The sequence below is a fragment of the Berghia stephanieae genome, chromosome 15 (assembly GCF_034508935.2).
Source record: "Berghia stephanieae isolate SIO BIC M18660-M18661 chromosome 15, UCSD_Bste_1.3, whole genome shotgun sequence".
Lineage (NCBI taxonomy): Eukaryota > Metazoa > Mollusca > Gastropoda > Nudibranchia > Aeolidiidae > Berghia > Berghia stephanieae.
Window position 1 is genome coordinate 22,217,639 of NC_088374.1, and position 11,594 is coordinate 22,229,232.

Here is an 11,594-nt window from a genome sequence, read left to right on the forward strand (position 1 = left end):
ATGTCACATTGATACCCATCCTTATTGATCTGCTCGCAACAGGGGTGACATCATTTTTGCTTTGTCCAAGTTGTGAGTTTGTGATACCTCACGAGTTGTTACATAGAAATTACAACCAGCAGCCATTCAAAAATGGCCAAAATGGTTTTATTATTATAAGTCATCTTGTTGGTAAAACCCAAGACAGACATAGTCGTGTTTGAATGGACAAGTGTCATTTCACAAATAGCTACAAAGGTCACGCAAACAACCACAAGTCTGTGATAAAGAATTGGCTGTATCTTTGGTTAAGGATTTAATTATCTGTCCACTCTCGGGTTGAGGCAGATATCCGCTGGATGCCCACTTTCCTAACAGGGAGAAGGCATCGATCTCACCTGAGGCATTATCTATTATGATTATGAGTGAGTTAACGCCTTGTTGATGTTTAGCATGTCAAATGCTTTTACAATTTAACACTTTCCACGGTGAAATAACTTTGTCAATAAATAAAGCAGTAGAGAACCAGCAATCATTTATTAGATTTTGATGCTTTCAGAGCTGCACTGGTTGCTTCACTAAACTCCCACCTTTTGTTTTTCAACGTTTGAAGGGTGCACCGATGACTTTGTTAATCTTTAGAGTTTACAATACTGCAATCCACTTTTGATTGGTGCTTATAAAGCTCAACGAGGTGGACCCATCCAACAAGCAGTTTTCTTTCCACTTGAATCTGAAAATTCAAAACACTTCAATATTTCAGTAACCCAATTGTTTCTGACGTTTTTTTTTAGTAAATACGCAGAGTCATACATAAGAATTATTGTCATCATCAATAGGTGATATTACTCTCCAGGGTTTTTCTTGTAAGTGGGGAGTCAATTTCTTAAAACAACTTTGGTTGACTGTTGTTATCACAGACAATGCTAATAACATTAGCACCACAAGAACTAAGTTGCAATCAGTGTAGCTAAAAAAAGTTTGTGCATTTCACCATTATGCTTAACAGTGTATTTGCTAGTTTGTCTTTTTGGTCAGCTGCATAGCCAAACAACTTTGTCTTCAAATAACCATTGTCAAAAATAAGTCTACATTTACAAGTTGTTACATTGAGGATCCTGGTAGCAAAATTGGTAGAGCTAAACTGCAACGTGGTTGCTGTGCTTGAGTAAGAAATAGAAGAAAATACTTTGAGATATCCGAGCAGCCCATCTTGAGGATAGCAAGCAATTGCTGCATGCAGTCTGTTTAATGCCATAGAAATTGAGATAAACTTTGGCCCTTTTTAAATTAAAAAAAATTCTCTCAACGTTTACTGACAAATATTCTCATATAATAAACAATACTGCACTCAATTATTTTTAATTATTTTTGTTAAAGATTTAATACCTGAATATGAGAGAGAAACTTTGATGTATATTTCGTCAATTATCAAAACACATCTTGTGCCTCTTTCATCCTGATTTTCACAAAACTGCTTTGAACAACGTATCATTGTCAAGATTTTTTTGCTGTTCTAGTGATTCTCTGAAAAGTTGTAACAGAAGGAGTTGTAAAACCCCTCTTAATTGTTGATACAATGATCGCGAACTTGTGTACCAAGAAAATGCTTGGCAGATATCATCAACATCATGAATCCTGCGGATTTTTTTTGAGAATTCAATTACTCAATTTCTCGCTTAAACAAGAATTTTTTGTCTTCTTCATCACTATCCGATGGTGCAAATATATAGCGAACTAACTCATTCAATTGAGTCCAGTCTGTCAACATATCCTTACTCAAAGCAGCATTATATATGCGTGTAACTTTTTGATAGGCCTCAAACTTCACCGCGATAATACGATCACCATCAACTATTATTGTGAAATACACAGTACACTCATGAATTGGTCCATTCCTTTTTTCACTCAAATAAACAAAAGAGGTGTCATCTTTACTCCATGCCAGCATTCCTCCCCGTTCCCGAAATAATTCCTCAACATCACATTTGAAAGTGTCAGCTTTAAAAGCATTCATGTCTTCGTATGTTTCAGTTTTATATTCATTCACATGAACTGCCCTAGAGGCTGCAGACGATTTAACAGTAGTTGACCTTACTTTTGATTTGGGTGTTGAACAACAAGAGGAGGGAACTTTAGAACAAATTGTTTCATCAAAGTCATCGTTCTCATCTATTTTACAAAAACGTGAAGGGGGGACTTTAGGTATCATATACTTCCCGGCCTTTTTCATAGGGTCAGTTTTGTTAAAATGGATTTCACACACACCCATGTATCTCGTCACCTGCTCAAGGGTTATATTTTTATTAGGCAAGTTCCTAATCCATTTAAGTCTTTCATCGGGATCATGAGGAAATCCATACACAGTTACTTTTTTAGGACAACTTGCATAGCCGCCTTTGCAACCGAACACAGAGCACTTCCTCGTCATTATCCTTGTCTTTACTTTAATTTGTTTTTTTTAAAAATAAGTATTATAATCTGCGCTTTAACCGTGCACCCAGTACATTTATCAAATAATCATTGACAAGCCGTTTTTAGACTTAGATATTGTTGTCTGGATGAGGATGTAGATGAGGATAATAAAGAAAGGAAGTGGCAATTCAGACTCGAGTCTGAATAGTCTCCCGTGGCTATTCGGACTCAAACTCTAATGTTCGTGCGCATACAGAGGGGAGAACGACACAATGACAATGTGGGCGGTAGGCAGAGGGTGGGAGTGATAAAGAACTAGAAAAAGAGCTCGCCCATATCACACTGACTAAGCTCATACCTCTTATTTGGTCTGTTGAAAGAGTGTTGCCTGTCTCACACTATCAGAATATGTAATTTTATAATTATTTATTTTTGTCCTGGTTTTATTTGGGCATCGTGTTATGTTGTTAGAAAAGCTTTCCACTTATACCACAGTTAATTTAACTGACTTTTGTTACTTTTGAAGAGTTTTAACTCTTTTCTTTTTAATTTTTATCTGGGCTTCCTATTGATCCATGATTTTGTCTTTCTCGTCAAATAAAGTGGGTTTAGACTAACATGTTTCTAGATACTACAATCGTAATTTTGATTTGCATTAATTTTATGCAATTATCCATAATTAAAATATTTAATAAAAAAAAAAAAACAAAAAAAAAAACCAACAACAACAAAAAAAAAAAAACCCCAGCAAACTAGCAAAAACTATACTGCCACGGAAGACTATTCAAACTAGTCCGAATAATCGGTTGATTGCACATGCGCATTGGAATTTGAGTCCGAATAGCCACAGGAGACTATTCAGACTCGAGTCCGAATAGCTGCTGCAGCCATTCATAAAGAAAAATGATGAATGAGAATGGCCATGACTTGAAAAGTATATTTGGGAGACCTTCCATAAGCTACTACATCCCAAGTATTCTTGTTCTAGTTGGGGGTTTGGGGGGAACTTTTTTCTTTTTTTAAAAAAGTTTCCCCCCTCCAAACCCCCTACTAGAACAAGAATACTTGGGACTGGGATGTAGTAGCTTATGGAAGGTCTCCCTTAAAATCCATTTTAAAACTAAAACAAAGCAATAAACTGGCCAATCGAATCTAGAACCGACACATAATCATAAGTCATAAGCAACAGGCCATTAGTCATTAATGTTGGTCCTAGTAGTAAAGAATGAATGACTTGGCGTAGTGTAGAAGTAGAAGAATTAAACAAGCGTAAGTAAGAATCACAACCACAAAACCATGCCATTATCTTGTTTTTAAATGGTAATGCAACGATGAGCATGGAACTGCTGAATGAATGCCTATTGAATCTCGCGCGGAGTACACACACAGCCACACGTCATCGAGACGCAATAAGTGGCCTAAACCACTAGCGTTTGTTAGCCTTCAATTTTTGGTTATCAGACCTGAGATTAAGTGCTTTCGTGAACTTGGGAGACGGAGGCGGCGTACGTTGGAAGTTGGAAGTCGATCGATCGATCAGGCGTCAGGCATTTGGTTCAAAGGAGGCGGGGAAGACTGCCAGCTTAAAATTTTATTGCCAAATCCTATGAACTCTTTTGCCATTAAAAAAATGTTCTCTGTTATCAATAATTTATTTATTGGAATTGTTGTTGTGGTTTATTTTTTTTCTTCAGCTTATTTCAGAAAACATTATTTAATTTATGTCAATTTTCTCTTTACACTTTTCATAGCGACAGACTGATTGCCAAATCCTATGAACTTTGTTCTTTGTGCCGTTTTATTTCAATAAAAAATATTATTGGTAAATTTATTGTTCTCAATTTGTACATCATTAGAAATATTGAATGACTTGCACAGAAATATCTGGCAATCAGATGATTGCTTGGAGGATAAGATTGCCAGTTTGCATTTTGAGACAAGAGTTAGCTTGAAATATTATGAAATATTGCCTTAAACTTAAAGCAACAATTTTATTGATGATTGCATCCATCTATGTTATATTTCAATTAAAATAATTTCCACTTTTAATCACCGTTTTCAACACTCTCAATTGTTTTTTTTATAAACAACTATTTTGGCGTTTTATCAATCCAAAACAATCTGGCAATCTCGGAATTTGTAAACAAACTCGCAAATTTCGAGGAGATCATCAGGTACAATATAATTGAAATATTTGTAGACTTGAACATTATATTTAATCGAGGTGATTTAGTAGATTACGTGTTCTTGTTTAAATCATTCATTTTTTCCAGTGTTTTGAATTGACTGGAACAACATCAATCGAGAAGAGATGTATTTTCTCTCTGACTCGTCTCCTCTTTTGTCACTTTGATTCACCTTCACTTGCACATGGCCATGGCACATGGTGGTGGACTGGTCTGGTGGACAGAGTAGTCGATATATTCGTAGTGACAAACAATGATACTACATCAAGCGATCGAAGTGACTATTTCTCCGACTGCTCTAGAAAATAAACTTGAATTCTATTTCTCCGAATGGTTTCAGTTCTCAAGATCTTTTTTGGTTATTTGCGAGAGTGTCTTGTGAATGATGAGTGTGTATGGATTTTTGGGGGTTTTCTTTTGCCAGTGCTTGGGTGCTCTGTCTTTTATTCCCAACTTTCTGTTAGACGTCTATCGTGAGTTTGTGCTATCTTGTATTTCATTCCCTGTTCCCGTCTTGAGACTATAAAAATAAAACTTTATGCCAAGAACTTGATGATGTCCAAAGAACAGCCACAAAATTATTGACATTGTCTTCATAAGGACCTGCCATACACAGAAACTCAAACTCCCAAGCCTTGAACTTGAACATAGGAGAAAAAGAGGTGACATGATCGAATTATTTAAGTTTATGCATGGAATGTATACCTGCAAGAGACCAAAGTTTTAGATCAACAATCAAGGCCCTACCAGGGGACAATCAATGAAATTAGAAAAAGAACACTTTTCTGTTAGAACAATTAATACTTGGAATAACTTGCCAGAGAGAGTTGTGAATGCTGAAAGTGTAAACGCCTTCAAAGCTGAGTTGGACAGATTCTGGAGAGATTTGCCGACAATCTATGATCCACAGTGCTACCACTACCACACAGACTAAACCCTTGAAAGATGAATTGGCAAAACTGAATACTTTGCCTGAACCATCTACATTAATTCAATTCATTTTTTTTTAAAAAAGAGACTTTGGCTGTGTTATTTAGGTTTACTTCTGTTCTCTCTTTGATAATGCAGTGCGAAGTGCAAAAGTGAACACGCCATGGGCCATGGAGCATTCGCGATAGCACAACTGTCTTTGTCAACAAAATGCCTAAAAAACGCTATCTTTATGATTCGTGAGAAGCGACATTGCATCTACTGTAACCCATTAGCTACTGGAGGCTAGCCGATCATTTGGAGAAATAGAGTTCAAGTTTATTTTCCTGAGCATTCTGAGAAATAGAACTGGCCATTTATTTTTTCTCAACATGCATCTGCAGGTGATCATTTTCACTGAGTTATTTCTTATGAGGCATATTTTCCCCCATCTCATCCCGAGGACCAGTCTTTTGTTGTGAGCAAATTTCTCCATCTGGTTCACGATATAGGTAAAATACAGAATTTAATGAAGGAAAAGTCCCCACCCAGGTGGTCGTTCTCCATATACGTAGAGTATATATATGGGTGGTTAAAAAAATGCCATGCTTCATATTCTAATCTTATCCATGTCGTCCATGCATCTAGGCATCAATGCGAATAGTCCATCCTGTAATAAAAATGGAAAAACAAAGTCAACACTTGACTAATTATCTATCAATCTTTATGAATATTGTAGTAAGAAGAGCTTGCAAAGAGAAGGGAATATTGTTTTTATACCCATTGTGACTTCACAAACTCACAGGCAGAAATAACACAAACAGGGACACCCAACAGATTATCCAACGTGATATGAATTCACAACAACTCAACAGTCAAACAACAAACTGGAGCACATTGAAACAACAATAAATACGTGCGGCTATTTGGTCTTATGGTATGACACTTGCTTTCGGATCAGAAGGTCCTGAGTTCGAGTCTCTTAAGGCGAGGACGAGAGGAGCATGCGCACAACCAACATGATGTTCTCTCTCTAATAACTTTTCCGCCGGTGACGTCACAGACTATGGGTGACGTCCAATCAAGGGGACGCTACTCTTCCAATAATCGCATTCCCTATAGGAACTGGGATAACTCCGGCTACATGGACCAATTGGCCTAATGATAATGGACTAAAACTAAAAGATAAAATCCAAAAATTGAGGGGCTGCCATCAGAAGTATTGCAAGAATACCCTGTTAAATCTAAAGCGCTGAGAAAGTGTGGAAGAGGTCCTCTATGTCCACCCTTTATGGAGCTCTTTCTGTTATTCTTGGCGCTAGACTATCAGTGTGTTAGTCTATCACAAAGTACTCCCATAGTGGGTAGGGAGGTACCTATTGTGTCTTCTATCCCCTTATATCTGTAATCCAACATGTTTTCTGTCTTTGTCTTGGAATGGGATTGCTTGGTTTTGTCCTGGCCCTGGTCGGGGTCCTGGCTGGGAGGGAAACAGTCAAATGCATAGTTATTTTTTTGGGAGATGATATTTTTTTCCTTGTAAATCATCTCTCTGTTATGTTTTATTATATTTGTTATAATTTATATTGTAAGCATTTGACTGTATTCCTCTTAGTGGGGGCCGTGCTTGTGTCCAGATGAGACTTATTGGTGATCTCAAACTAAGTACATTGATGGTATGCTCTTGGAATCTACATCTGATCCCTATTTATTCCCAGTTCCCCTTTGTCTTGGATGCTTTAATTGTAATTCTAGAACTTTTTACTATCCCATTTTCTTCCTTGTTGCAAGCGCTGTAAAACCCTTAAAAACAAACAAAAACAATATCACAAAGTACATACTTTGAGCCAGATCTGGCAAATCCCACTGCCCAATCACTGCTGGGTGGACAGCGGGTTCAGAAAAAAACATTGACTGCACTCAGGATCGATCACCGACTCTTTGCATATGAAACAAGTGCTCTATCAATTGAGCAATCAGTACCCCCACAATCAAGATCATTATTATAAATATATACGGACAGATTTGTTTCAATTTTTCTCTTCAGTTTAAAGTGAACACTTTGATTTTTTATATTTATTTATACTCTTTTAGTTGTTGTTTTGTTTTCTTTTGTTTGTTTGTCTGGCCATCTAAAAAGTAACTATTTATCGTGAACTGAAATTTTGAATGTTTCTTGTCTTTCCCAGGAATTGAAAATATTCACTGTCACCACCAGGTCATGAATTGTCTCTGTCTCTGAGTGAATTTTGAAAATAAAACATGGGAGTAAGTATTCTGTTTTATCACCAGTACTTCAGTTGGCTATTGCAGGGCTGCCAAGTGTCCTGCATTTTGAGGCTGTGTCCCGCCCTCCCGCTTAAGGCAAAAATGTCCCGCATTTCCCTGAATTGATTTAAAAAATTTTTTTTTTTTTTTTAAATAAATTCGTTTCGTTGCCTCCACAGTTAACTTTTTAATTTGATCCCTTGCCCTTCAAAAAGGGACCGGATACTTTTGGCACTATTAACTTTTAAGAAGAACCATTTTTCTAGTCACATTGGCACTATAGTGCTAAATTATTTGTCAATTGGTCATTATAAACTTTTTTTTTTTGTAGCCATAATTCTCCCTTTGTCAAGTGTCAAGTCATTATCACCACCTGTCATGATTACCCGTGATGTCACCTCTCCCCCCCCCACCCGTGACTTTGTGAGCTTGGCAGCCCTGCTATTGTAATGTCTGGATGTCCAGTGCTATGAAACTCGCCTTCCGATCAGAAGGTCCTGAGTTCAGTCCCGTTTCTGAGTGGTGCATGGTTGAGTCCCTGGAAAAGGCTCTTTACTCACAATCTCTCACTGTACTCAGGTGTAAAATGAGTACCTGGCTGTTAACAGCATTGTCTCTGTCCAAAAAAATATGTAATATTAGCACTCGTGTCTCATCCTACATGTTAAGTGTTGCTGTTACTGTTGGCTGGGGACTTTTTCAAATGTTCATTCTAAAAGTGATTGGGTTAGACGGAGTAATTCACATTTGATTTTGTTCATAAAGAACAGAACAAAGTAAGAAATGCAAATCCAAAATTTTCACCTTCCGACTGATTATGTCATGCACTGACACATATTATTATGATTTCGAAGTGATAAATCACCTTTTGTATTGTAATTGTATACATCAAAGGAACATTACTCTGAGGAGGAAAAATAAAATATTTGATTTAATAAACAATTAAACTTAGAATAATATTCTTTATTTCTTACATCAAAATGGACAATGTGTTTGGTAATCAATTTTGTTTTAGTATGTTTTTTGGGGGTTTTTTTGTGTTTTTTTTTTTTGGTAAGCTTTTTTATGGGTCATATTGTTAGATTACATGACTTACCTATAGTTGCATAATTTTTGCATAGATTTCATCCTTTTTCCTGCATGACTATATGCATTATTTTAAGATTTTTTGTTGTTATTGGTGTATAACTCCATGGGGTCAGAGGCCAACTAATCAAGTCGGTTATGGTTTAAATAAACACATTCTTCAATTGTCAGTCCTGTCCCACCCTTGATGCCTTCCGGTCATGATATTGGGGGATGACCTTTTAGGGTATTATTAATTATTATTATTATTATTATTATTATTATTATTATTATTATTATTATTATTATTATTATTATTATTATTATTATTATTATTATTATTGTTATTATTATTATTATTATTATTATTATTATTATTATTATTATTATTATTATTATTATTATTACTTTACCTTCTGCCATGCACAGAATAAGATCTGAACTAATTGATTTATTGGTATCTGTCATCTGCATTTTTTGCCAAATTGGGACCTAAAATTTGCCAAAATTTGCCCCCAAAATCCCCAAAATTTGCCAAGAAATTTGCCAAAAAGACCAAAATTTGCCATACTTTGGGTCCTTATTTGAAGATTTTTTGACGAAACGATCCATGACTGAAGTTGGAAGTGTAAGTGACTCGATTTATTTGACTTGAGAAATGAAATGACTGTGAATAGCGTTGTTACAAAGATTTTAAAGGATCATTATCCGTAGAGAGTAGCTTCCCTTGGTTTGGGCCCAGGCAAAGCTGCAACATTTCTCAAGTTTCGCACTTTTTTCTTCGTTATTTTGTTTTCGCTTCTTTTTTTTTTCCCCAAATTTGTCACGCGATTTGCCAATTTTCTCAAAATTTGCCACGATTTGCCAATTTTGGGAAATTTGCGGATCGCCCTGATATTTGCGGCCGCAAAAAATGCAGATGACAGGTATTATAATAATTTAAAAGCTTTATTTTTTATTTTTTCTTCTCCTATAGGTCGGATACCACATGATTACAGACCCTCTTATCATTCCTTTCTATGGAATGTTTGCAACCTACTTCCTGCTTCAACCAACCGAGCATGCTCAATACTCAGAGACCTCCAACCTTCTTAAAATAGCTCCAGTCATTTACCTTGTGATCTATGTAGGATTTTTCAAAAGGCCAGCTAGCACAAGGAGCTCGACCAAGGAATCTGAGGCAGGGTCATCTGCATCAGCGGAGCATAATTCGGCCAATAGTCAGCCTGAAACTTTGTTGAAACAAGCGGACGGATCTAAGGATTCTTCAGATTCAAAGCAATTCAATTCTTATAGAAATTTTTTTTCAGTAGGGCTTGTGTGTTCTTGTGTCGGAGATATTTATGTTTCGTCTCAAACTACATTCATCTACGGTGTATTGGCATTCGGTGCTGCTCATATCATGTACACTTTTGGTCTCAGAGCAAGAGGAAGGATTGCCAAAGTCAAGTATTCTTGGTATTGCTATCTGTTTGCCGTTTTGATAATGGTAATGCTCATTACATCAAAACTTGACAGTTACTTTGTCATGTCTTTGGTATGCATCTATGACTTTGTCGTTTTCACCACAATGTTTCACGCTCTTCGCAACTACGAAACTCACGAAGACATGCCGGCCTTTTGTGGCGTAATAGGAGCCGTGACCTTTGCTGTGTCTGACTTTCTCATAGCCATTGACCTTTGGGTCATGCCTCTCCCGTATCCACAGATTCTTATCATGGTCACCTATTATCTAGCTCAGTTTTTTCTGGCCCTATCTGTTATATAATCTTACGGAATCGCAATTATGGACTTTGATGGGTCTTACAAGATTGTCATCTTTTTTTTCCCTTTTGCTGGTGCGTCTTGTGCGATTGTCAGTTTTTATCTCCCTTTTGCTGGTAGGTCTTGTGCAATTGTCAGTTTTTATCTCCCTTTTGCTGGTAGGTCTTGTGCGATTGTCAGTTTTTATCTCCCTATTGCTGGTAGTTCTTGCACGATTGTCAGTTTTTATCTCCCTTTTGCTGGTAGTTCTTGTGCGATTGTCAGTTTTTAATCTCCCTTTTGCTGGTAGTTCTTGTGCGATTGTCAGTTTTTATCTCCCTTTTGTTGGTAGGTCTTGTGCGATTGTCAGTTTTTATCTCCCTTTTGCTGGTAGTTCTTTTGCGATTGTCAGTTTTTATGTCCCTTTGCAGGTGGGTCTTGCAAGATTGTCTTCTGTGAAAGTATAGATTTCATGAATCTTAGAAGCTGTGTAAGATTTTGTGATGGAGGCCAGGCTTTTGAATGTTTTAATGATGTCATTGTTTAGCAATGACTATGAAAAATGTTTTTTTCTCTTTTTGAGGACAATTTTTGTCTAAAATCAAAGCCCTATCTCCACTGAGTAAAAATGTTTTTGAATTTTGAAAATCCATTCATAAATAAACAAGTTATGCAGTTTCAAAGGTGTAATTTATTTGGATGACCCGCAAAGAGGGAAAAAAGGCGAAAATATGGGATGCTTTTTCGGCATTTTTTTTCGACCTTTGGTTGTATCTTGCGTAATAAGTGAATTAAAAGATTGAAACTTGAAGAGCAAATTAGGATGGTGTTTTGTAAAATACGGGAAAAGTACTCGTCATATTCATATGAAATTTTACAACCAAAAAGAAGAAATGTTCATGTATTACCTTGTCAGCGACAAAACCTCCACGCCCGGTAGTTTTAGAAATATTTTACTCCAAAGAGTAAAAATCTATTTTTAACGGTCTTCTGGTAATCGCACGAGTTTTGTCGCTTGACATAATCTAA

General features: G+C 36.5%; 2 protein-coding genes across 2 annotated transcripts in view; both read left to right on the forward strand.

Annotated features, from left to right (window-relative positions):
* LOC144960419 (uncharacterized) overlaps positions 1 to 48 on the forward strand; it is a 32,284-nt gene extending 32,236 nt beyond the window's left edge. The window contains exon 11 of the mRNA XM_078893502.1: positions 43 to 48. Within this exon, the coding sequence (XP_078749628.1) occupies positions 43 to 48 (6 nt within the window). The remainder of the gene's footprint in view (positions 1 to 42) is intronic.
* A 4,475-nt stretch (positions 49 to 4,523) lies between these two features.
* LOC144960582 (lysoplasmalogenase TMEM86A-like) lies at positions 4,524 to 11,594 on the forward strand. Its single transcript, XM_078893803.1, has 3 exons — positions 4,524 to 4,568; positions 7,679 to 7,757; positions 9,799 to 11,594. Exons 2-3 carry the CDS (start codon positions 7,752 to 7,754, stop codon positions 10,588 to 10,590), a joined length of 798 nt encoding a protein of 265 aa, XP_078749929.1. The 5' UTR covers positions 4,524 to 4,568; positions 7,679 to 7,751; the 3' UTR covers positions 10,591 to 11,594.